This window comes from Brienomyrus brachyistius, chromosome 1, assembly GCF_023856365.1.
Source record: "Brienomyrus brachyistius isolate T26 chromosome 1, BBRACH_0.4, whole genome shotgun sequence".
NCBI classification, from domain to species: Eukaryota; Metazoa; Chordata; class Actinopteri; order Osteoglossiformes; family Mormyridae; genus Brienomyrus; species Brienomyrus brachyistius.
The window spans coordinates 4,635,399-4,662,969 of record NC_064533.1 but is presented as its reverse complement, the minus strand read 5'-3'; the positions used below and the strand labels follow the sequence as shown (position 1 = coordinate 4,662,969).

The following is a 27,571-nucleotide window of genomic DNA, read 5'->3' as shown; positions in this document are numbered from 1 at the left end:
TTCGTGGTGTAGAAACTTTATTATCATATCAATTTAATCAATAAATGAGGCAAATCTTACCACCAATGCAGTGCAGCGTTCCATGCATGTAATGTATCTATGTATAACAGTAACAGTTACTATTTAGTATAAATAATTCTCACTAACATTGAAGTGCACCATCCAGGGACGGATTACGGACCGGGCCAGCGGGGCCGCTGCCCAGGGGCCCTTGGGGTGCAGGGGGCCCGTGGGGCCTCTAGCCCAAAACAATTTGCACAATGTATTTTCGTTTGTCTATTTTAGAGGGCCTACATTCTTTGATCCTCTACCTACAAGGGCCCCTGACCCTATAGGGAGGGCGTTTGGCTGCCAAGGGCCCTTGAATTGTGGTGGTTGTGGTGGTGGTGCTGGTGGTGGTGGTGGTGGTGGGGGGGGGCCCTCGCGAACGTTTTGCCAGGGGCCACACAACCCATAATCCACCCCAGGCACCATCCAGGCAGCTGGGGAATCCTTTGTCTCTGATGACTGTTTTGCAGCCTTTTTAACATGAGATTTTATTGCTTTGCCTTTTAAGGGGATCAAGGCTGCTGATACATCTCCCTATTCTGGAGATCTCTCACAGCCAGTGGTTCTCTATAATCTGGAGATCTTTCAGAATCAGTGTTGCTTTCTGTATAATCTGGAGGTCTCTCACAGTCAGTGTTACCCTATCTATAATCTGGAGATCTCTCACAGTCGGTGGTGCTTTCTGTATATTGTGGAGATCTCTTACAGTAAGTGGTTCTCTATAATCTAGAGATTTCTCACAGTCAGTGGTGCCCTCTGTATAATATTGAGGTCTCTCACAGTCAGTGGTGCCCTCTCTAAAGTATGGAGGTCTCTCACAGTCAGTTGTTCTCTCTCTATAATCTGGAGATCTCTCACAGTCAGTGGTTCTCTCTATAATCTGGAGATCTCTCACAGTCAGTGGCTCTCTTTCTATAATCTGGAGATCTCTCACAGTCAATGGTTCTCTCTCTATAATCTGGAGATCTTTCAGTCAGTGGTTCTCTCTCTATAATCTGGAGATCTTTCAGTCAGTGGTTCTCTCTCTATAATCTGGAGATCTCTCACAGTCAGTGGTTCTCTCTCTATAATCTGGAGATCTCTCACAGTCAGTGGCTCTCTTTCTATAATCTGGAGATCTCTCACAGTCAATGGTTCTCTCTCTATAATCTGGAGATCTTTCAGTCAGTGGTTCTCTCTCTATAATCTGGAGATCTTTCAGTCAGTGGTTCTCTCTCTATAATCTGGAGATCTCTCACAGTCAGTGGCTCTCTTTCTATAATCTGGAGATCTCTCACAGTCAATGGTTCTCTCTCTATAATCTGGAGATCTTTCAGTCAGTGGTTCTCTCTCTATAATCTAGAGATCTTTCAGTCAGTGGTTCTCTCTCTATAATCTGGAGATCTCTCACAGTCAGTGGTTCTCTCTCTATAATCTGGAGATCTCTCACAGTCAGTGGCTCTCTTTCTATAATCTGGAGATCTCTCACAGTCAATGGTTCTCTCTCTATAATCTGGAGATCTTTCAGTCAGTGGTTCTCTCTCTATAATCTGGAGATCTCTCACAGTTAGTGGTGCTGTCTCTTACAGCCTGTTTCTGCAATTCAGTTAATTTCTAAAACAAGACACATGCTTTATGATTAGCTCTTTCTCATGTACCTGATATACAGGCAAAGGGGACTGGTCTGCCCATAGTTTAAAAGTGACATTTTCTTGTTTTGCGTAATGAAAAACAGTGGTCTGCAGGATGAAAAAAGAAATAGGCTGATTTTATTCGAAGTTACTTATATCCTGCAGCATGTGCTGCGGTGTGGCAGTGGGTAGCCAGCCAGGGGACTGGTGCACGTGCTGCCCCCCGGCAGGCCTCCATGGGGCAGCTCGGGTAACGGGCCCCTTACCCGCAATTTGGGTTGGTGTGTGAATCAGGGGTCTTCTCTCTTCGTTTGGGTTCATTTATGATTTGGGGTCTTCGCTCCCTGTTTAAATTGGTGTGTCTTCACTCCTGATCCTGTATGGCATCCTGCATGGGGGGGGGGATCTTCCTGCCCATTTCTCTTTTACGTATCATTTGGGGGTCTTGACTTCTTGTTCCTTTTAGCATATGAGTTGGATAGGACATAGTGGGTGGGAGATTACATGGAAGAAGCTCTGTAACAATGACCAGACGAGGTCGCGAATATTTAACATTTTATTAACGCACTGTTATGTGCCTCTCCTTTAATTTCCCATCCGGTTTCACATTCGTAAACCTATCCCCACGAAAGTGAGCCAGTAGTGATGGGCCTTCTGCTGGCATTTAACTCGCGCTCTGTGCTCAGCTTGATGGGCTTACGCAGTGGTGGTGTGCGGTAATGGTGCGAGAAGCACGTGGCGTAGAGCCACACAGCCATGCTGATCTAGAACGTGATAGAAAAATGAGCGAGAGTGTGACGTATTTACACCCTAGCAGACGGAGATTACCCTGCACTCTATGGACAAAGCAATGTTCCAGTCCTTTTGCCGGCAAGGATGACGCCGTGAACATCCCACAGGACATACCGCCATCCCCAACACATCATTCACACTCTCCTCCAACCACAGAAGATGGGGGGACGGGGAGAAGGGTAGGGCTGGGGGCTGTGAGGGGTGTAGGGTGGGGTTAGGGTCTCTGGGTCTTGGCTCAGAACCAGAACTCGGAGATGTAGATGTGGACATTGATGATGTTGCGGTAAGACACAACTCCGGACATCACATGGTTCATGGCCAGCTTGAGGACAGTGTAGAATGGGCCAGTGATGGGCTTCACCTGGCGGACCACACCTGTCAGAGACAAAGTGGACATCACTGCACACGCACATGCCCCGAGACGCACAACACTGCAAACCAGCGACTTGTGCAATGACGACTGATGCACATTATGCAACCCTGCGCTAATCTACCCATCACAAGGATGAGGTACAGCTTGTCAACACTTTATAAGCAATGAGAATTGCTTAAGATCTCGCCTAATGAAGAACAGAGCGGTAATTAAAATTACCACACAGATCACGATTTAGGCCGATACTCACGCCGGATTGGAATGATAAGACATTTACAGCCTCTCTAAGTGAATCCGGCTTGTGAGTCTCAACCTCCGCCTGTTCCTCCCACTCCCACGGGACACAGAACACCCTATATCATAGTTTTGTGGGGAGAAAACAAACCATAAACATGACCAAGAATTACCAAACGTCCAAAGAATTTGTTGGGAGCCCTTTTTAAGTGAACATGCGATTACAGGGGGAGGGAAAAAAAATCTGGTGTTTATACAGTCTGTCATCACCCCTTTCTTTGTGCAAAGCTGGTGTCATTTCAGCTCGGTCCTGTTTGAACAGCCATCGTCGGAGTGCAATCAGGCCACACAATCGCTTCACTGTCTCCTGGGTCTCCATCTGCCCTCCTGTCACACCTTTTGTGTCTCTTTACCACGTTGCCAGGTGTAGGTTGCTACAATGGTACCAGGACTGGATGTGTTTTTGAGTCGTCGAGTGCGGATTAATGTGATTTGGGGGGTTGCCAGGTAACACGAAAGTCACACAGGTTCATCGGACGCCCGCTCACTGCCCCCTTAGCAGTCTGCAAATCTTCCTGCCATTCATACTGCAGCCGTGGACATGGTTTTGGCAGATATATGACCAGAGCCATGCATTACAAACCCTTTCCCAGCAGGGGGCGATGTTTGTAGTACCCTTTGTCTGTAGGGTATGACACCAAATGAAACCCACATGTTGAACACAGCTTCCGAAGTCACGCGATGTGGCCGTGTAGACCGTACATTTGGTCTCCATCTTCGCCCCCAGATTGTTGGAAAATGAGCCTTGTCTAGCTAAACGCGATGATGTTGTAGATAGCAACGATAAGCACTGGCTCGTGCGGATTGGGGTCCACTCCCAGCTCTGCCACTTGTTTTTAGTTTTAAGGATGCATAGTTTGGTTTAGTTTCTTGGGTTGCATAGTGATACTCCACACCAAGAAATTAAACCGGGTTTCACTGTTTCCAAACCATGATCACCATTAAGAGCACACATCTGCATGAACTCACATGCCCTACAATATTGGCAAGGAACCCGCAGGACAAGGGAAGAGGCATTTCTTTGCAAATGACAATGATTTTTTTTTTTACTGGTGCTGGAACATACAGTGTCACACCAGACACAGAGTTGGGAAGGCGTGCCACTTACCTACGGCATCACCTTGGAAGCAATAGCCAGAATTTAAAGACTTTCTCCATATTTGTGCATATGTTGTTTTGTGACTAATCCCGTAAAGTGTGCCACCCTGTGGCCATTGCAAGAAACTGCACAAAAATGCTTACGCCAGCGTTAAGAATTGATGGAAGACGTGGGGCTATAAACCCATACTGAATGAGGTTGCCGTGTGCTGTCAGTCACCAGCTGTTTGCTGTCAGTCACCAGCTGCTTGCTGTCAGTCACCAGCTGCTTTTAACCGCTTAACCGACGGAAACCAATATCGCACCTCATTGGTCACGTTACTGGATCCCGTTGACGCAAACAACACAACATTTTATGGAGAACAGAGTTCCAAAGATTGGTTTCTTCCATAGCTAGTACAAAAAAGACACCAAATTCACAGAATGTGTTTGAGAAAGCAGTTTACAGAGAAAGCCACCAGCGATTACATTTCGCTGCCAGAACACATCTTTACGATGGAATTGTTACAAACCAAACGATCATGCGCTCAAGAGAGCGAAAAACTGAAGGAGTGCAGAAATGGACCATATTTTCCCAACAAATGAGATGGAGAAACCGCTCAGTGTGAGAAAACCAGTTCGTAGAGCAGTTTCTGGGCTCTACATATTTTCCAAAGAGTCCGAAAAGTCAATAGAAGCTCCATTTAAGGATAACTCCCTGCCCTGTCCCATGGGTAACTGAGGTGAGACAAATGGCAAGTGGTGATTCACATTTCCCTCTATTCCTAGCTTATAGAGAGGGACTCTTTAACGCACAGGTTTACTCAGGCTGAAAAGGGTGCCTCAACTGACCTTCTTTAATAAAATTTGAAGTCCCCCCCCCAGTTGACAACTCTTACCACCGCCAGTCCTCTCCCTGGTCGACAACATTTTTCCGTCACCACATCCCCCTCCCCGAATTGACTACACGATCATAGAAAAAAATAGTAGGGGAGCCCCAAATAACTCAAAAAGCCCGGGGGGCCTCCGAGTAAGTTATTGTGCTCCTGCTTATAGGCCTCATGCAGGGTCTTGGGCCTGGAAAAGTCTGTCAGCCTCGCTTCCATCCGGGAGCATCACCCACAACCTCTGATGGCTACTTCAGGGTCAGCAACCCTCATGCATCTGGCATGACCCTCATGCTTTCAGACTCTCACGCAAAGAATCTCACGGTAAATCTATATCACTACATTAAACCTGAAACTAATTACATCAAAAGCAACAGACTATTTACAACAGGGGTGTCAAACTCCAATCCTGGAGGGCTGGAGCTCTACACATTTTTGGGTTTCCCCTCATTTAACACACCTGATTCAACGGCTTGCTCTTACTTCTGCTAATTACCACACAGCTCTTCAGCTGAATCATTTATGGTGGAACAGGGAAAGATCTAAGCTACACAGGGCTCCGGCCCCCCAGGACTGCAGTTTGACACCTCTGATTCACAAGGTAATAGAACCGTTACATACATGTAAATGTGTGTGTGTAGACTTGTCTCGAATTGAAAATCTAACGCCAGCCAGCTGACCAAAGTTGGGGACCCTGCTAATCCTGGTCCACCTTGTGAGCTTCAGAACATCTTGAGTGTTATCTCCCGGCTGGAGTAACAAGGTCTCCCAGAAGGGACCAACCCGTGAGGGAGCACAGTTCTGACATCATTCCACAGCACCATAAAAAAACTCGTAAGTAGAAAATAGCTTTAACTGCATGCTAGTAGCAAAGACATGGCCACAAAACAAAATGTAATGAATACCAGCGAAAGATTCTCATCCTCTATGACCATAAGGGCTACAGTGTTGACTGGTTAAAAGTGCAGAGTAGAGTTTTTTTACTGGATTTATGGTTTTTGCAACCTTGGGTGTTTTGGCAAATTTGGAAACAAGCGGGACTGACACCGACGTGAATGAATACGAGGATAGCCTGCACCACAATGCTGAATTCCAGCATTTTGGCCAGTGTGTGTCACATGCTAACCGTTGTTAGCTCCTCCTCGGGTTTACAGTATTGTTTTTGAGGTATTACAGCAGTGAAAAATTGCAGGCTAACTCTTAGCCTTGTTCAACACATTGAAATTAGTGCAGTGAACATGTCAGCAGGGGTTTTTTTCCAGGTGCTTTGCTTGACTGGAGGTGCAGTGCTATTGGGGACAATTTGAGCCCTACTGTGTTATTTACTCTATTTTAAACAAAAACAGGCAAAAATAACACATTCTACTTTTAGCAAAAACAATTAGCAAAACATGATAGCAACCCAATGTTTTTATTAAAGGGGAGCTACAGATGTGCTATGCATTCATACAAGGGACAGATACAGCCTCTGAGTAAAGCATATTTCTGTTACTTCTCCAAATAAGCATACGATGGCCACCAATTTCAGATACAAAACGTGAGAAATTGTTTTGTTGATGGGTTGTGATGCCAGGTTGCCAGGGGGAAGAGATTTATATCAGGGCAAGATGAGATGAAACACAAAGTGTCCTCACGGAGCTGGGTATTGAGGGGGCTGGCCTCCACGCTGAAGTTTTGGCTTTAAAAAAAATTATATTTCTGCCATATATAAGACTGGAACAAAGCTTTCCTATAAAAAGAAAAACTTTCCAACCTCTGCGGGTATAGACGAATAACGTGGTTGGATTTGTTTGCACAGATGCTCTGATTCGTCCGTGCTTTATCCAGGCACGGGCGAGCAAGGCGAGCCTGTGCCGAGACAGTGATGGATGGATCGGGTGAACGACTGTAGCGCGGCCTTGCCAGCCGCTGAAGTCCTCGGCCTCGCTCCCTCTGCTTGTGGTCCTGATCATTTGGGCCTAGTCCTGAACTGAGTGTGCAACCAATTGGCCTGACCGCTACATAAACCACTTTAAGTGAATCTGGTTGATCAGCGAATACATTGAATAATGATCCAAGGAAACAGTTGCTGAAATAACAGTGTGATGCATTTTGCCGCCAGCGTGGCCCATGTCTTTACCAATAAACATCTGTGTGTTCAGTCCTCACCCCCGTAAACCTATCAGGGAATGAGATCAGGGCTCCTCTCATGCGGGTGACTCACACACTGATGGATGTCATACCGCTCCTGCGCATATTGCAGCTAATTGCTTAAGCACCGGCTACTGCAGATGCTTCTCAAATGACGCTCTGGTGATTACGTAAGCCGAGCGGTGCGTTTGGTGCGGGCGGCCACCTGCGCAGCTCGCAGACTGCATCAGAGCTGCAGGAATGATGAGGGTGACATGCAGCCTGGTGCGAGGTGAGGCACGGCAGGGGAATGATTCCTAGATACCAGTGTTGTTGGAAATATGAAAAGTGCCAAATCTGTTGTGCATAAAACAGTTTCAATACTAAGTTTTCATGGTATCCATTCTACAGCCTGCATTTCCAATTGGTTAAAACCACTGAGGTCCGTAGGTTAGCAGTGTGCACACAGAGCACTGAGAGTGTGGCTGGCATCTGGAAATGCATTAGCTTTATGCTAAATGAAGATGGCAAATCACAGAACATATGCAAGTCTGTATCAAAGTTATGGACAATACTGACAAAGGGGGCAAGCACCACAAATTGCTGAAACATTAAAGTGATAATACACACAATACAACGTTTTGAGATATTGATATCTTATTTCTGTATTAATTAAATATAAATGTTAATCTAAACATGCATTTTTTTCTACTGGTTAAAGCATTTTTGTAGTCAAACATTCATGCATTAATAAGACAATGATCAGCAATTATTTTTACTCATAAGTCGTGTTTAGTTCCATATGATCTCGTGAGGTCATGTTGATTAGCGTTGATCATTGAGATACAAGCTTTTAGGGTCATGCAGTTGCTAGAAGTGTTTGTACTTTGAGACACAAGATAAAGAAGGTTTGTAAAAGTAGTGTATGTTTGTTGCCGTTTGCCTGCACCTTAACGAAACTCAACATCTAATAATTAACACAAGCCAAAATGATGTCACTAATGATGTCAAAAGCTAGCCTTTTTTTTCTCAGCTAATTCTCAGAAGCCTACATACATGTGAAGTCATGAAACAAATGCGGTTTCCATGGAGTGAAGTTTGGGGAAGGGCTCGGGAGGTCATGCGTCGGTCTAGTGGCCTCTTAAAACTTAATAGGCACCAAATTGACCTCACCAAAGAGAAGCAGCCCTTGCCTCGCTTACCTACAGCCATGCTCTGCTCGTAGCGCTTGACGATGTCAAAAGAGTTGTGCACGTTGCCTGCTAGGATGTCAAAGATGATGCTGGGGAAAGCTGGTCTCAAGGCCGAGTGCGCTGGGGAGTTGGTTCTCAAGAAGACGATTTCTGCGGACAAACAGCACCCTCATAATCCTCATCAATGGTACCTCATACATTTCTACAAGAACCTCTAGAAGGTAAAATGACATGGGCTATACCTTGGGTTAGACTGTTACCTCACATGGCAGAATTATAACCATCAGGAGAGTTTAATCCTCTCTCTGGACAAGGACCAAATGAGGCAATGGCTAATGAGGACAAAGCCATACCTTCCGGTTTGACGAAGTCCCTGAAGGTAGGGAGGGAGATCACCGTGTGAGAGATGGACTGAACAGGATCTGACAGGCAGGCCACGTCATTCGGCAGGCAGGACTTCACACAGCGGACGGGCCTAGCAGTGAGGGAGAAACAGGGCTCTGGGCACATTTGCATGCTTTCCATCAGGTTCATTCAGTTGTGTACACAGTGTCCCTCCCACATTATTACCCTAAAAATCAGTGTACGGCAAGTACAACAAAACTGCTTTAAGTATCTGCAAGACTGCCCTCACGGCTTTTTTGTAGTGTCTGGATCAGCTATGTTTGGAAAGTAGCAAAAAACACAAACGAAAATGAGAACAAAGCATGTAAAGAACTTTTTAAGTTCCTTTAGGATCACTAAAGGGATCACTGGAGCCAGGAAGTCAATAAAATACTCAGACAGATAAACCATTTTTTACATAATGATTTTTGGGAAGGAATTCATATAAAGCAAGAACCCACAAGGTTTTAGTGCAAAAGGGCTTTTCGAAATTCACATTCTAAAGAGAGAAATACTACTGTAGCCTGAATGTGGTCTACTGCCTGCAGAAGAAAATATTTGGATTTGTCAAGCATCCCAGCCTCAAAGCCCATCATGTTGTTGGGACGATTTGCTGGGCCAGTGTTCTTCAGAGCTTCTTAAGTTCCTAATGGCATGATTAGGCCACACCCTCGACTCTGCGGATTGTCGAAAGTAGGCCACATTTCACTTCGTAACCACCGGAGTGGATGCCCTCCGACCCGGAGTGTGGGCAGCGCTCGAGGACCCCTCAAGGTGACTTTGAAAGTGCCTGTTTTCCAGCATCATCATTTGACAGGCAGCTTGATGAACGTTTAGACGCTTGGCCGGTTCCTTCTTGCCTCCCCAAACACTAACGCGTTTGTCAGGGTTTGTGTTAAATATGAGCATTGAAGGCCCTCCTTTAAACCTGACCACAAGGCGAAACAGGCTGTTCCAAATTATCCAGTTTTTTGTATCTGCCTGTCATCACCTCTCAGTTTGGCTGTGCTCACGAGGCCATAAGTGCTCCATAAATCGATCAAACGGTATGATTGGCTGCACCCAAGCCAGGTAACGTTAATGTCAGGCCGACCGTTAGCATACGCCCTAGAGGAAAAGAAGGACAGGCAATTAGGAGCGTTAAGAATGTGAGCACATGGAGGTGGATTTACTTCCCTGCCTGTCTCCTTTCGCCATGCCGACCAGCTGGAAAATCCCCAGATCAATGCTGGATTACAGGCCCGATTTAACTAGAGAGGGGTAAGGACCCCCCTGATAAATAATCCAGCCACCGTATGGTGAGGGAAGCTAATTAGCAATTAGCTAGTGAGTCCAAGTTGTACCTCTACTTCGGCCAAAGCCACAAAATGTTCCTTCTGTTTATAAAACCTCTGCTTATACTTAAATCTGGAGATTCGAGCGGCACGAGCCAACTAACTACAATTTACGAGGAAATAACGACCCCAGTCGAGCGACATCAAAGGCACACGGCGAGTCAGAGGCTAATTTTCACCGAGTTTCTTTTCTTTTGCGAATGTATTCTTTCATGTTCACTGCTTTTTTCATTTCGAGAGCGATGCACGTGTCCCGAGGGGCTCCACGAAAAAAAAAATCGGACAATTTCCTAGCGTAAGAAGAAGCAGGCCTTTGGATAAGAATCTTTTTTGGTTAAGAGGGAGCACTTCTTAAGAATAGCTCTTCATAGTCCACATGTTGATACCTCCCCAACAAAAACATGGTAAGACATCATTCATTTTCGCCACAGCAATGGCGCCCTACCGCAAATTGTACGGACCACCAGCCAGAACCCAGAGCCCCATAACTCAGGATGTCAGGATGTAAAAAACAAAAAAAAATAGAAGAAGAACATGCCTTTATTTTAAGGATGTCACCACCAAGGATGTGTACCCTTATTCTTCTCGAGGCATCTGGACAGCGTGAAGCTGCAGTTATTAAAAGCCGCAGTTCAAGGACTGATCGGCCAGCATTTTTGTCTATTTTATCCAGAGGGATATTTGTTTTGGACCGCTGTTGAATTGTTGGCATACTCCTGTATACCTGAGGTCACAGAAATGCTGCAGTCCATCATATTATCTGTGATTTATGAAACTGTGTGAATGCATCTGAAAGTTACCAGCGTGGGACCTCCCTTCAGGAACAGCAAAATCGATCAAAATGGATTGTGAAAGCACAAGTTTCCCAGAATCCTGTGCATGACAGCCTCATTACTGGACCAGCTAAGCTCCATGAATCAGAGATCCCCTGTCAGTCAGGTGCATCTTGTTACTCGAAGCACCTGATCACTGCCGGTGGCAGTAAATTAAGTCATTTAAGAAGAGGAACCTTCCGTCATGCCGACCACATATATGAGGCAAATCGCTTACACTAAAAATACAGGAGCGAACATCTTGAAGGAAACGGGCTGGGAACAGGACCGAAGAAAAAAATCCGTCACTTTTACTAACAGCCACAGTGACAAATAACCTCTCACCAGAGCGAAAATGGACCTGGTAAATGAATTTACGGTTAAGCTACAATAAGAATCAGACATGCACCTTTTCTGTCCATTTTTTATTATTTTTTTTATTTTTACTCTGTTCTTCACAAAATCCTGTTGAACTGTGAGATAATGGGTTCTCCCTCAGCAGTCACAAAATTAAAATAAATTATTCTCCATGGAAAACATTAGGAGAGTCACCACTTAATCTGAATTTATCACTAAAATTGTGTTAGTTTTCATAGTTTCAGGTCAAACAGTACAAAAGAAGGACACAGTAGTAAGCATCCTTAAAATTAGTATGAGCTAATACATGACAAAATCAAATAAAAAAATACTATATAAAATACTGCATGCGCATCTTTCACACATTGCAATATAGCCTAAGGACTTTTTTGCATTCAGTATGTTATTCAGCCCTACAACGCCACCTAATGGACATCAAACAGAGTACAACTCATGTAAACTAATGCATGCTAGGCTACTGGCACCTACATCCCCCAGACAGCAGACACGGCTAACAAGATAACGGGCTGTGTGCCTCTCGTTTACACGTCAGGCATGACAAACGGAGTGTCGAGCTGCTCGTGGGTGACAAAGACCGAGATTTTGGCCACATAGGTGCTGACCGTCCCGTATCGTCGGAGCTTCATTTTGGCAGTGAGCAGAAAATCCCTGGCCTCCGTGATTGGCCGCCGCACCATAATCACCCCGCCTGAGGCCAGCTTCTGCACTCCGAAGAGGCCCTCCTCGTTTCCGCCGACGATGTCTAGCTGGATGTCGTCGCCGGGGACCGAGTTGGAGGGACCCATGCGGAAGATGTTGGTTGGCACGGGAATGTGGGTGGGAAATGTGAGGCGGTAGTGGGTTATTCGTAAGGGCATGGCCAGGCACTCGCTACTGTGATCGCAAGCCAAGCGTTCGCAGTGACTGCAAGGGGGAAACACAAAGAGAAAGAGAAAAATAAAATAATGGGGACAGACTAACAGAGCAGAGAGATGATGGGAGCGCAGTGAGCGCAGTGCATGCATGCAAAGAGGCGCAGTGACGGCAGCCTCACAGCAAAGCAGAGGTCACTAAGCCATCTAGAGCCTCCCAGCTTCCTACTGGCGCCCAACAACAGTGTGGAAGAGCAACATCTTATCTGTGTTTCCATGGCATGTTTCAGTGACTCTTCGGCTTAATAAATGGAGTTACTCTCGCTTTTTTCTCTTAAGGTGCATCCAGCATGAAGAGTCCTACGACATGGGGCCGGTCGGGACAGGTGCCACGTCTCTGGTATGTCGGCTTAGCAACTACAGATTTATTTGGTAACACTTTACATGACGGGGCTCAAATACTTAGTAATAGCTTCATTACTACTGAAGCACAAATCATGAACAAATATAGTTGCTACCTGAGATAAAACATGCATCATGATTCATTAATGATGAACGAACATCAGATCAGTGTTTCACTTGTGTTATTCATGACTTGTTCCTTCAGTAGTTTTTCAGTCTTCAAAGTTTTCAGAATTAGACATAGTAACATATAGTAACTGCTTGAGATTAATAATGAATTGTGACGCATGTTTTATTAATTAACATGAGTTCAGTATGTAACTAAGACTTAGTTTGTGGTTAATTAGTTGGCCCTAACTTACTGGGAGACACACTTTGGTTAAAAGCCCTCACTGGACGAGCTCCTGGGCCGGTTAAAAGCCCTCATTGGACGAGCTCCTGGGCCGGTTAAAAGCCCTCATTGGACGAGCTCCTGGGCCGGTTAAAAGCCCTCATTGGACGAGCTCCTGGGCCGGTTAAAAGCCCTCATTGGACGAGCTCCTGGGCCACCACTTGTCTCCAGGGAAGGTATGATGTCCTCAAAACATATATCGCCACCAGCAGAACCATCTCATATTCACACTCCAAACAGCTGATCGTCTGTCAACATTTTACATGCAGCTATTTCCGTGGAGCTGAGGGTTTGTAGCCCGATCATCTGCATAATACTTCACCAGACAAGATGGCAGCTAAGGGCAAAGACGTCTCACCTAAATGTTACCAGGTGCCACGTTATCTTTCAAACTCATGTTACACAACGTAAAATCCTTCAACAGTGACTCTTATACAGTATTTCAGCAGTATAGAAATTGTGATTAAAACTGACCATCGTAGTATCACTGACAAACTGTTGGCAACCCAACCTGCAGCCATGCTTACAATCAGGATCAGGCTTACGTTTTTTTCCGGTGGCCCAAGCTAAATTTGTCATCATTCTGACAGCCCCCAGGTGACCACCGCTGGTGATCACCAGCTTTGAAGAAGTAGCACCAGTCCTCAGATTACTGGCCCATAAAGAAATTTCCTGAGCTTCCCAAGGGCGATTCCGTGCCTCTCATTTATCATTTATTATTTGCTCCTACAGCCCACTCATGTGCTCCACTGCTCCCTCTACTGCCCGTTCTCAGTATTCCAGCATTGCTTACAGTTGTGGGTTCCAATTACAATTGTAATTTTACATCCATGTTGGTAATGTTCATTTTCACTGCATGTGTCCTGTCAATCTATGCACTTTATGTATTTACATTCTGTTCAAAAGTCTTAGGGAGTCAAAGGAAATGTTTAAAGCTATTTATCTGGGTAGTAAGTGTATATTTGCTCAAAAATGCCATTGAACATTAGAATATATTTGAATTAAGACACTCAATAAAAACTAACAGGAAGGATCTCCGAAATGTTACTGATATCTGGTTGGACGGCTAGATGAACACTGCTTTGGTTCGCGAAACTCTCCTCAGGGTCACCATCTCACGTATTTGTTAAATTTCACCACCAGCTCACTTAATTCATTTTCTTTAAAAATCAAGGAGGTATCAAATAGCCATTTGAAGGGATGCTAGCAGTCGAGTCAAAAAATACTTTAGGAGAGGTTTTGAAATGGCTACACATGAAAATCATTTAAACATCGTATATAATGATCACTGCCATAGACGTTTGCACTGTACTGATTGTAGCACTGCAGTCCTGGGGAGTGTCATTCTGCGGCACCGAAGGCAGTTCATGGAATATAGCCAGTGTGACAATAAAACTCCAGTTGACTTGACTTACGTCTTGGTCTGGTCATGGCCACGCGGACATGGGGGCGACGGATGGGGCCGATGGATGGGGACGTAAGAGACAATTTGCACTTACATTTCTCCTGCGCGGCGGTAGTTGGCCGGACACTCGAATGACAGGCAGCGAAATCCCCCCAGCACATTGAAGCAGCTCTCCGATTCAGTGCAATTGTGTGTCGCAGTCAGACACTCGTCCACGTCTGCGCAGGAGAAGGGCAGCTGCATTAGAGAGGCTACGCAGCCCTGGAAGCGTCCGGCAAGCTGGATCTTCGCGATTGTTTTGGATGCGGAGATGTTCCTAGCAGCTCAAACACCCTCAAACACAGAGGTGGGTAGTTCAGGTCCAGAGAGTAAAAGTCCAGATCAAAATTTTGTTTCAACCAGCCAGTTCAGCATAAAGGGTCACAGAGTACTCAGCTGGTTGGGTGAAACAAATTCTGAATGAACCAACCCTGCTTAACCCAGACAACAACAGTTACATCATGACGCCTTCTGACTCAGTGATGGGGGGCGCCAGGTGCGCAGCCTCCCTTACCTTGGCAGCTGCGGCCGCTGGGCCCCAAGGTGTATCCCACGGGGGGGCAGCTGCATTGGAAACTACCGGGCACATTGTGACAGCGGTACGCGCAGAGGTGACCCCCCATGGGAAGGGCGCACTCGTCAATGTCTGTGAACACAGAAGGGTGACACGTCAAGGACAACGCCCAAGGTACGGTGGCCCCCCACCGGGAAGTTACCAAGGACTAGGTCCGGTCAAAGCCCAGGGGGCTCTTTAAAGCTTCATGCTGCCACGACCTGCAAGAAGCTACCTGATCCAAAGCAACAGTAACATAAAAAGCAGTTGGCTGGATTAACGAACACGTGTAAATGTCAGGACTACCAAAGGAAACATCTTACATTTTAATTTATTTAGCAAACACCTCTGCCTGAAGCGACGTAAGGAAGCAATAAGGGTTGGGGTCCAACATTAGGGTCAGCCAGCGTCCGTTGGAAAGTTGGCCTCAAATGTGGGTATGATGACTCCGACAGCCATTAACTCATAACCTTCTGGACATGGGTACAGATCCAGGCCCCGCTGAAGTATTCACAACTACTGACCACCTACAGAACCAGTAATAAAGCTTCTCTTCAGTACTGCAGAGTGCAGAGACCCACCTTCGCATGTGGTCCCGTCCACGTCGCTGAGCTGGTAGCCTCGGCGACAGTAACACTGGTAAGAACCGTAGACGTTGGCGCATTCCTGACTGCAGGGGTCACTCTCACACTCGTTCACGTCTGCTCAGTGGCACAAAGGTTTCATTACTACTCTTTCTGCCTGACATGCAAGAGTCATATCTACACAATGGCAAACCTCTGGTAGGCAGACTACAGCCACCTTGAACCTAAGAAAACATTTAAAATCTAAACATAAGCGAAAGGTCAGAGATGTCACTGCATGCATTTACAGTGCTCAATTTAAGTTAGTTAGTTAGTAGCTATTTTTGATGTACATAACTAGCTTCACCTTCACAGTTCCTGCCATCGCTGGCCAGCTTAAAGCCCAGGGTGCAGCTACACTGGTAGGACCCTTGGACGTTCTCACATTTGTGTGCACAGAGGCGTCCTGGAAAATGCCTGCACTCGTTGATATCTGAAACATTTTTGAGCGTGAGGTGAGTCTCACCTGGCTCAAGAAGCAGACAGGTCAGTAGTACCTAAGAAGGACTTATTAGCTTTGCTCCGAAAAGGTGGTGGTGGTTGGGGGGTTAGTTGTACCTTCACATGCCCGACTGATGCTGTTGAAGGTGTATCCCGCTTGGCACTGGCAGCGGAAGGACCCCACCGTGTTAATGCAATTGTGGCCAGCACAGGCCCCATCTGTCCCCACACACTCATCCACGTCTATGACAAGGGAGAGCGAGAGAGAGACAGACGGAGAGAGTGAGGCAGGCAGCCAGTCTCCTGAGTAGGTATCTACATTGGCAGATCACATGTCACCAATAGAACAATGTGCACACAGATGCGATTCCGAGATGCCCGCTGGTTTCTAGGCAGTCCGGGGCCTACAGGGACGGTGCGTACCCACGCAGCGCGTGCCGTCCTCACTGAGGTGGTATCCCCGCCCACAGCTCGGCGAATTCCTCTGGCAGACATAGGATCCCACAGTGTTGAGGCACGTCTGTCTGGCCGGACACGGTGCACTCTGACTCAGACACTCATTGATATCTGGGCCGGTTGTGAAGGTGGAGGAGATTGGGACAGTCACACACTGGAAGGCTTTCACCATGGAGAGGTGCATTCCAGCATGCCATGGAATCATCTCCTGCCCAGTGCTGAATCACTGCACATGCCGGTGTAATCAGGCCTCACCGATGCAGCTCCCCAGGGCATCCTGGAAGAAGCCCGGCCCACACTGGTGACGGGGCTGACATCGGAAGGAGCCCTGTGTGTTCTGGCATACAAACTCCTGGCCACAGTTGTGGGTTCCAATCTCACATTCGTCGATATCTGTCAAAGGGCAGAATCTGATGATAAGTCTTCTGACTTCAGCTGATGAGCGTGTGTTTAGCTCTGTGATGTCATTAAAGGGCTTTCTTTTCTCCGAGCCCTGCCACTAGGAGGCGTGGTGACTTACCTTTACAGATGTTGCTGTCTGTCAGCTCGTACCCAGTGCCGCAGCTGGCCTCGCGCTGGCACCGGTAGGAGCCGCCCGTGTTGATGCACCGCTGGCCTAGCTGGCAGTGGTGGGCACCCAGAAGGCACTCATTAATGTCTGGGGGGGGGGGGAGAAACCTAGGATTCGAGGACCTTTCTCACAAACCACGGCACGGGGGCCTTCCCACATCAGGAATACGCATCACTAACAGTGTGACACTCTTCATCACTCTGGCGCTTTGCCCACCTCTGTGGCTGGACATCTGCTGATAAAGACACTCAGAATGGTGTTTTCAATACGCCAAGAAATTAAACTCGGGGGGATTTAATAACTAATCATATTCGCGGTGGGGGGGCCTTATTGGGGTAGGGAGGGGTGCAGACTCACCTTCACAATTTCGACCGTCTGGTTTCAATCTGTACCCCTCAAAGCAGCCGCAGGTGTTGTTGCCAAGGCAGCGCTGAGAACACTGAATGTCTATCAAGCACAAGACGGACACACACACACACACACACACACACACACACACACACACACACACACACATACAGAGGCAGGGCTGTCAGTCACGACACACACCACCCCCAGGATACACTGCAGATCCCCACAGGGGATGTGGGCAGAACGAGTAAGGATTCCTCATTAGATTCAGTTCTCAGGCTCTCTCTCTCTCTCTCTCTCTCTCTCCCTCCCCCCCTCCTCTCTCTCTCTCCCTCCTTCTCTGTATCTCTCTCTCTCTCCCTCTCTCTCTCCCTCCCCCCCTCTCTCTCTCTCTCTCTCTCTCTCTCTCTAAATGCCTCTGTTAAAGCCCCTGCAAATAAACTCCACAGGAAAACCAGCTACGGGAGACTTTCCCATGACGGGAGGGATGTGCACCCCCACTGGATTAATATGGCAGTGCAGAACAGCCCATATCACTCATACCATATTTAGTGTTACACTGCCAAGTTGCCCAAAGGTGCCCAAATAAAAGTGGCCCGACCCCCCCGCTTTGGCAGAGAGCGCCCCCTACATACTTGTGCACTTGTCATTGAGGGGCTCCTGGTCCAGGTCACTAGGCAGTTTGTTTTCGAGGGCTGTGTAAAGGGGGAGAGTATTCAATCAGTCACAGAACCTGTTAGCTGTGCAAACCTTAGTGCAGATCACTGGATTGCATGGATCTCCCCCCTCCGCTAATCCACATTAAATTGGTAATTAATTGCCTGTAGCAAAGGGTCAATTATTATAGGTCCCACATATTATTATGTGGTTCCACAGCCGAGGTGCATAGGAGTGGTTGGGCCACACTGGACATCAGGCTTTATCGCGCGTGCTGTTCATCGCCACCAGAGGGCAGTGTCACTCCTACTGATCAAACGCTACCCCAAGAATGTTAATGGAGCGATTAACTAAATCAGCCACACACAACTTCTAATCTAATCAACTGTTACGTGCTGCCATGGCAACTCTTACCCAGGGTGCTGTTGCCCGTTGCCTGGGCCAAGCCCTGGAGACAGCATTGGTGGGACACTGCACCGCACTGGTAAGCCACTGGCAGCTTCAGATCGCAGCTCAGACCGTCCGCCAGAGCCTCTCGGCCCAGTATGCAGCACTGGCAGCACATCTGGCCAACGGGGACAGGAAGAGTTTGTCCAGAACAGGAAGTCATGCAATATCATCTTAATGTTTTGAATACAGATCGCTGGTGAACATGGCTACCCTGCAGAGATCAGCACAAACACTGGGCAGCTTCAGCGTGAGTAACATTATATTATATAGGACGTTAATATTACACAGTATTACACATGAGGTCACTGTGACGCAGGAAGGCAGCCTCACCTTGGCGGTTCTGGTCTCGCAGGCGCTCCCCGAGAGGACTTCGCACGCCCCCTCCTCCAGGGCCAGGTTTATGCCCTGCTCACAGGACGATCTCTCCAGGACGGAAGCGCAGCACTGCTCCTGGGCCATCCTGTTGGTGTGGGAGCGGCATTGAGATGGACGCAGAGGGGAGTCACACCCAGTTTTTTCCACAACAATAGGCCCGCTACCCCCCCGTACCACCTGACCGTCAGTGTGCCTCTGATTGCTGACTGGTGTCCGGTAATCACAGGACCGTCAGTGTGCCTCTGATTGCTGACTGGTGTCCGGTAATCACAGGACCGTCAGTGTGCCTCTGATTGCTGACTGGTGTCCGGTAATCACAGGACCGTCAGTGTGCCTCTGATTGCTGACTGGTGTCCGGTAATCACAGGACCGTCAGTGTCCCTCTGATTGCTGACTGGTGTCCGGTAATCACAGGACCGTCAGTGTCCCTCTGATTGCTGACTGGTGTCCGGTAATCACAGGACCGTCAGTGTCCCTCTGATTGCTGACTGGTGTCCGGTAATCACAGGACCGTCAGTGTGCCTCTGATTGCTGACTGGTGTCCGGTAATCACAGGACCGTCAGTGTGCCTCTGATTGCTGACTGGTGTCCGGTAATCACAGGACCGTCAGTGTGCCTCTGATTGCTGACTGGTGTCCGGTAATCACAGGACCGTCAGTGTCCCTCTGATTGCTGACTGGTGTCCGGTAATCACAGGACCGTCAGTGTCCCTCTGATTGCTGACTGGTGTCCGGTAATCACCGGACCGTCAGTGTGCCTCTGATTGCTGACTGGTGTCCGGCAATCACAGGACCGTCAGTGTCCCTCTGATTGCTGACTGGTGTCCGGCAATCACAGGACCGTCAGTGTCCCTCTGATTGCTGACTGGTGTCCGGCAATCACAGGACCGTCAGTGTCCCTCTGATTGCTGACTGGTGTCCGGCAATCACAGGACCGTCAGTGTGCCTCTGATTGCTGACTGGTGTCCGGCAATCACAGGACCGTCAGTGTGCCTCTGATTGCTGACTGGTGTCCGGCAATCACAGGACCGTCAGTGTGCCTCTGATTGCTGACTGGTGTCCGGCAATCACAGGACCGTCAGTGTGCCTCTGATTGCTGACTGGTGTCCGGCAATCACAGGACCGTCAGTGTCCCTCTGATTGCTGACTGGTGTCCGGCAATCACAGGACCGTCAGTGTCCCTCTGATTGCTGACTGGTGTCTGGCAATCACACAGCCAGTCAGTTCGCAGATACGTAGCAGGGCTGTAGCGTTATGGGCGTGTCCAACCACATACAACAAGAGCTTGTTGTCAAATAAGCAGCATTACTGAGGCTCTGAAGATGCTATTCATGCCTGATTGTGTAATAATTTAGCTAAACATCATTTGGATACTTAGCTGCTGTATGGACAGCAAGAACAATCAACCAAGAGATAGACTAAAATGTTCCTCTACAAGAACGTGAGTCAAAGACCCTTTAAACCCGTATCAGGCTAAATTCCATAGCTGCCCTAGACTGTCTGCTGTTGCATTTTATCTGTAGAGCTCACAGATTCCCCAAGACCTGATGCTAGTGTCTCTTCCCATGAGGTATTTTTTAAGGCATAATCCTCTCATAACAAAAGGTCCCGTCCTTCACAGGGCCTTTTAAGGGCAAATACTTGGTTTTGTTTTTCTTTTCTGCCTTCATCTCTTTAAGGGCCTGAAATAGACCCTCAGTTTTCCTGTTATTCTCTGCTTTTCTCAGTGTGGTTTCACCTCCTAAGTATTTGCTGGATTTAGCACTGCTTCCCCCCCCCCCCACCACCACCCCCAAGATCTTAGGGCTCCAGGAAATAACGTAACACCCCACGGAGCTACACTAGCTTGGTCTCTTATCAGCTGGCAAAAAGAATGAAAATACATTGACAAGAGGTAGATTATGTGACATGGAGCTCATGACTGATTTCCATCAGCCAGAGAACTAAAGTAATATGACTATAGTATTGCCATCATTAGTCACAGCTACTACAGTCGCATCAATACTGGAGTCACAGCTACTACAGTCGTGTCAATACTGGAGTCACAGCTACTATAGTCTTGTCAATATTGGAGTCACAGCTACTATAGTCATGTCAATACTGGAGTCACAGCTACTATAGTCTTGTCAATATTGGAGTCACAGGTACTATTGTCTCGTCAATACTGGAGTCACGGCTACTACAGTCGCTTCAGTACAGGAGTCACAGCTACTACAGTCGCATCAATACTGGAGTCACAGCTACTACAGTCATGTCAATACTGGAGTCACAGCTACTACCGCTGCATCGATATTGGAGTCACAGCTACTACCGCTGCATCGATATTGGAGTCACAGCTACTACAGTCGCATCATTGCTGGAGTCACAGTTATTACAGTCGCATGAATATTGAAGTCACAGCTACCATAGTTACTTCATTACTGGAGTCACAGCTACAATAGTCGCATCATTACTGGAGTCACAGCTACAACAGTAACATAACTATTGCCATGTCGTGATTATTATACTTGACCCTATCAGTACTGCGGTTACATCATCAGGGCAGTCATTACTAGTCACAATCACATGACTATTGCAGTTACTGTTGCTTCAGTCAATCACCTAATCACTGTGGTCATAACTACTACAGCCATGGTCATGTGACTAGAGACAGTGACAGTGAGTCACAGCAGGGTGTGAGCGCGCTCAGTGCGGTGAGGCCGTCCATAAACAGGCTGGCGCTGCTCGCCACCGTTTATTTCCTCAGCTGCTCTAATAGCTATAAACATGACACAGCCCTGTGCTGTGCCTGCTGGATTTTACTACCCCATAATCCCCTCATAAAAAAACTGTAGGTATGCGGCCCCCCACCCAGCAACGGCGCCCCCCACCTGCATGCCGGGAACTCGGAGAGAAGCGGCAGGGAGGCACAGTCCTGTGACGTTTGGCCGTGTTCCTGGCCAGCTCTGCAGCACTCAGCCAGGGACATCTGCTTCAGTGCTGCGGAGGGAGAACACAGACACACACACACACACAGACACACACACACATACACAGACACACACATACACAGACACACACACACAGACACACACACAGACACACACACACACACACACACAGACACACACACAGACACACACACACATACACAGACACACACAGACACACACACACACAGACACACACATACACGCACGCATGTTTGTATTCATATTTTTGTGGGGACCATCCATTCATTTCTATGGGAAAAATCCTAATCCCAAGAATGACAACCTTAACCCCCACCCAGCTCTAACCCTAAGTAACTAAACAAAATATTAGACTTTCAGCATTTTTAGTTTTTTGATTGCATGCACAATTATTTATAAAAGTGAGGTTATCCTTGTGGGGACTGAAAAAATGTCCCCATAAGGTATAAAGTTACAGGTTTTTATCAAATTGTGGAAAATCTGGGTTGCACTGTGTAATAATTACAAAAACACACAAACACACACACACGCACACACCCTGAAAATCTCTGTGATGAATCACATCTGCCGTCCTGGACATCAGAGGAGACTTGGGACCGCAGGACAGGCTGCAGCCTTTTGCATGCCGTGCAGATGGTGCCACACACCGTACACCCCCCCCCCCCAAACGGCGTACATGTCAAAGACGCTTTGTCAGACCCTACACAGCTGCCCCTTCATGCTGAACGAGAACATGATCCCTCTCGCTGAGGGACTGCAATGAGATCGGCAAAATTATACATCATGGGATAATCACACCCACCATCTGAGGGTGTGATTTCAGTCCAAAAACAAGGTGGGGGGGGGGACTAGTGAGTCATAGAATCACAGACAATTGGATTCTTAAACATGAGGGTTGGGTCCAAAACACCCATCCCTGTCAGCGCAAACAGGAAGCAGATTGCGGGGTTTTGGGAGTCTACAGAACACCTTCATCCCAATATCTAAGTGCAGTGACTCATGGGGTGTGACTGGGCCTGTCATGGAAGGCCATCTTCAGAACCCGAACAGACTTATCATTCACGGTGGTCTGGAAACCCAAACAAGACTCCGGCAAGCACTCCGCCGGATTTCCGTCCATAGATCTGCACGTTTCACACATTTCTGCTGACCCCGTTTCATTAAACGGACACTAACCTTAACCACGCTATGTGGAGGTTATGTCTGCCTTTCCTCACACCCTCATCATAACATTTGTTCTCCTTCTAAGAAGACTGTAGCACATACAGCCCAACATGAGTGCAAGGAGATGATAAACATACCAATGCTATAGAAAAGGCCTCACATTTGCGTCTTAATGGATATTTGTGGACAAAACTGAGACAGATTTATGACCTATGTGCACTCAAAGATATTTCTTTACATTTTGGAAAGTACTTAACTGAAAAAGAATGCGCTGTGATGTAGTGGACTGGCAAGCCTGTCCTCTTACTGCACGCATTATACGGTCCGGCTGATTCCGAAAATTATTTACACTTGCTGAAAGGCTAACGTCACAACACGAATTGATTACTGGTACAGCCCAGCTCTGCTGGAACTGTGCAAGGGCACTGCATGATTACGGCAACGCAAGATCTTCGGAACAGTAAAACGACCCCAATAAAAGGAAAAAAAAATAAACCTTTGCAGAATTTAATGTGCCTGGCAACAACCCAATAATACTTGCCTGCATGTGTTTTAAATTTAAATTATTGCATTTTTACTTCTGTAAAACTTTCAACAGAAGGTTTTTTTGTCAAATCAACATTTCACATTTGTAGTAAACTACAAGGTAGAAGTATTGCTATTGGCATCAACAGCGAATAGCTAATTGTCTCCACACAAACACCAACAGCTTGCTCACCAGTTTTCCCCAGCAGCAGCAGATAGTGACACTACTTAGATCACAGTATTGCTTTTATCAGAAGCTATCTTTGGGGGATGCTCTCTTTGCTGATTAAAGGCAAGTTTATCTCCAAGATTTGAGAACAATGATTAACCAGTAAAACAACAAAAGACGTTCCTATAAGGCTCATCCAGGAATTACTTTCTTAACTTTGGGCCTAGATAGAAATCAAAGTCTATGTTACGTTTATCTGTTCTATGGCATCTAGTGTGATATCTGCAGGTTTGCCTGACTGAGTAATATGTCTGCTGGTGGGAACATCAGCAAACGTCTGCAGTACCAGCCCTCCAACAATACTGAAGAAACCCTGCAACATTAAATAAAACAACCGTGGCCGTTTCGTCAAACCATACAACCCCCACCCCCCTCCCCACCCCCCGTAGTGATAGACAGCATTCCCAACAACAAAATATATTTCATTGCTCTTAGTGTTTTCAAAATGAAATACAAAGGATTCGAAAACCAAGCCATATATCCCTGCAAGACGCTAGTATTGAGCTGAAGTGAAAGACTGATGGCTGTTTTCTGGAGCACAGGGGCTGCGTTTGGGAGGCCACAGGCTCCGGTCTGAGGGGATCAAAGAGAAGGAGCGGTCCCACCCATGACCACCAGCAATGCAGACATAATTTCCCCTTTTGCGGCCAGTCAGATGTCCTCATGGCTTCTGCGGTCCCCGCTGTGCCATTATAAGGGGAAAAGAGACGGACACCTGGGGAGGTGAAACTTTACGAGCCTTTACCGGCAAAAGTGTCAGTGCAGGTCATTCTGGCCGGCTAGGCTCCCTGCAAACTCAGAACGAGGAGAAGGCGCACCTGGAACCGAGCGAAACGCAAAAGAAACGCATATAAATGTCACCAGCAGCCCTCTGGAACGTGCAGAAGGAGAAGGAAGGAAGAAAAAGCACTAGTACTCTTACACTGGCAGCCTCGGCGATTTGGAGAGAATTTAGCCTACGTCATTATCATTAAAAACTGCCAAAACAGCTTGGAAGAGATGGGTGTTCGGCTGAGAAGAAAATGGGGAGAAAAAACAAGTCAGACCCCTGAAATGTAACTCGCTGGAGGCAGCGCCGCATAAATCTCTGGATCTTTCTCTCAGAAGAGCAGAATAAAAAACTTAAATATCCAAGCTGACTGGAAAAAAAGTGGGGGCCGGGTGACAAACTTTCTAGAGTGTTCTACCTTTTCCACCCTTTCCATTTGTATTTGTGCTGAAACGCATAATGGTAGAAATGGGGCATCGAAATGAATGGAGGCCCAGTCCATGTAATGGAATACGCTCCAATCCGCTTCATTTCCTTAGGTTCATGTCCTTTTAACACTAATAGAGCCACCAAGCATGAGAGAAGCGGCCCAGACCCCATATGCCCATGTCAGCCTTAGTCTTCATCGGGCATCTGGAAGCGCCAGCGACGGGAGTCCCCTCCGGGTCACCTGCGTACAAGCCTGGCAGTCACCCCCCCACTAAAGCAACCCTGTCACCCCGGAGCGAAGCGCAAATCTGCGCTCGAAAATTACTGCGCAAGAACTGGTGCGGCTTGCGCAACGCCCAAGAAGAAATGCGAAGTAACATCCTACAGCCCATCGAAGGTGCCCGTCAATTCAAAGTGCAAGAAAATCGCCCTTTTCACTTATCAACTGTTACACTCCTGCGGGTATCGATCTTTCTACCGATGTATTAACTGAGGCACACTTTTAAAAAAATCGTTTAACGTACTCAGTTGCGATTTATCTGAACAACTGCCTCCAATCGACATTGTTTCGCAAGTTTGAAAATTCTGTTAAAATATGTGCAAAGGATCACCTGTTTATTTAACCGACTGTAGTCGTAATATTCATTTATGCAAAACAGTTGAAAAGGGTTCAGGATAAACTTGCAAACGCACATTACAAATAACAATAAAGATGTAAGTGTATGTAAAATTATTTAAAAATATATTCAGGCTGTATGCACCGTTTTGATCATTTTTTTACAACGGTTATTTGTATACCCATGTTTACTGCTCGGCATACAGTCAGTCTTTAAATGTCCCAGTCTCATCACCTGGCAAATGAATCCACCCAAGCCAGCAAAGACATCTGGTTAAACTGCAGCTAGGAATCACTTTTTAAGCGCATAGATATTCCTGATGTATTTAGTTGCAAATCTGCGCGGTATCTTACCTTGCGCATTAAGGACAGCAACAAAAGTAAAAAGGAAAAAAATCCAGGGTGCCATTTAAAAAACAAAAATTGTCTTGCCAAAAAAAAAAAGATCTACCGTTAACAGAGTAAAAGTTCCTTTTATTATGCAACTCCTTGCAGAGGCTGCGCGGCTGTCGGAGCGCTGGGACGGGCAGCGTGTTCCTTTGGCTTTGCAGACTGCAGTGGATTCGCGTTGGCTTGGTGGCTTCGGGGGGGCGGGCTGGCGCTGATCTCAAATGGCAGGCAATAAGGGAGTCGATCGGGAGCCTTTTCATGCTGCTCCATCGCTCTTTATCAATCAACGGCATTACTAAGCCATTGTATTAACTTTAAACAGCCCCCCCTGCCCGCGACTCACCCGTATACAGATTGCCAGGTTGCATTTTAAAAGCGTTTCGCTGGCGTCGTACAGCTGATTAATTAATTATGCGAACTGTACCACTCCACGTGCCAGTGATCACGTCATGCGGGATTTTGCTTGCATTTAATAAAAGTCTGGGACTTGCAGCGAATGACTAACAGTCAAATGTCTTTGACATGTGGGAGAAAAAGTTTACTTTAAAGCTTCGGGTTCGAGAAAGTATATATAAATCCAGCGATAGCATAACATCTGGAAACGCTTAGGGGTCGTTAAACATCTAGCCTGTTGTTGGTGATGTCCAAGATATGTAAACACTTCAAGGTTTCAAGGACGGAGGGCAGTTTCAACAAGGCACCACATCACAGTATTCTCTATTTAAAATCGAAAGACAAATATGTATAACATATATATAACCGGAGGAATAATATACCAGTAGTCATCTGGCTGCTTAATACAACATCCTGATATTTGCCCAGAAAATAAATTACTTAATGGTAAAACAGATGTTTAAAATCAATTTATCATTCTGTGCGGAACAAATTTCAAGCAGTCAGAGCAAACTCTTGGAGCGATAAATGAAAAACAATCTTCATGAAATCTACAGATTAAGTTCTGATCAACCAAACCCCACCTGTCGTTTTCTGTTCATGAAAAAAATAAACTTCATTTGTTGGCTCAGTAGGAAACTTCAATCTCTATCACTTACATATTTTGGTCTAACATGGAATACATATACTTAAACTATATTCAATTTATTCCTTAGCAAACTGGTAATTTTATTAGGAAATATATATTTGTAAAATATGCCGTGTAACTAAACAACCGAGGATTGGAGGGATGGAGGATTTACTGAAAGGAATATTTGAAAATCCCAATACAACTGATATCCGCAACCATTTCCCCCTTTAATCACTGGTCTTCCGGAGCTGGTTGAGTGAGAGCCAAGAATTACGGGCATAATCAAAACCATGTGTCCCTCCTGCAAATCAGTAGGGCAACTTTTCAGGGACTCATCATTCAAGACAACCACCGGCTCAGTCAGCATGAGTATAACTAGGGGTGCAGTAGGGGCACGGATACCCCAGCAGATTCAGGGGCCCTACCCAGGGGTGCAGTAGGGGCACGGATACCCCGGCAGATTCAGGGGACCCACCACTTTACAGGGGCCCCACCCAGGGGTGCAGTAGGGGCACGGATACCCCGGCAGATTCAGGGGACCCACCACTTTACAGGGGCCCCACCCAGGGGTGCAGTAGGGGCACGGATACCCCGGCAGATTCAGGGGGCCCGGCACTTT

General features: G+C 46.9%; 1 protein-coding gene across 2 annotated transcripts; it reads right to left on the bottom strand.

Annotated features, from left to right (window-relative positions):
• On the bottom strand, positions 1–26,210 carry LOC125742060 (fibulin-1-like). Of its 2 annotated transcripts, XM_049013672.1 has the most exons (17): positions 25,893–26,204; positions 21,726–21,834; positions 18,812–18,941; positions 18,446–18,596; positions 18,010–18,069; positions 17,381–17,470; positions 16,973–17,110; positions 16,708–16,845; positions 16,420–16,563; positions 16,114–16,239; positions 15,863–15,988; positions 15,514–15,633; positions 14,894–15,025; positions 14,435–14,558; positions 8,737–8,858; positions 8,393–8,533; positions 1–2,825 (listed from the first exon to the last, which is right to left on the bottom strand). In XM_049013672.1, the coding sequence occupies exons 1-17, from the start codon at positions 25,945–25,947 to the stop codon at positions 2,686–2,688; spliced, it is 2,046 nt and encodes a 681-aa protein (XP_048869629.1). In that variant the 5' UTR covers positions 25,948–26,204; the 3' UTR covers positions 1–2,685. The 2 variants fall into 2 exon arrangements, with proteins under 2 accessions (XP_048869629.1, XP_048869640.1); XM_049013683.1 differs by lacking the exons at positions 1–2,825; positions 8,393–8,533; positions 8,737–8,858 and adding an exon at positions 11,324–12,194 and having other exon boundaries at positions 25,893–26,210.
• Positions 26,211–27,571: the final 1,361 nt, after the last annotated feature.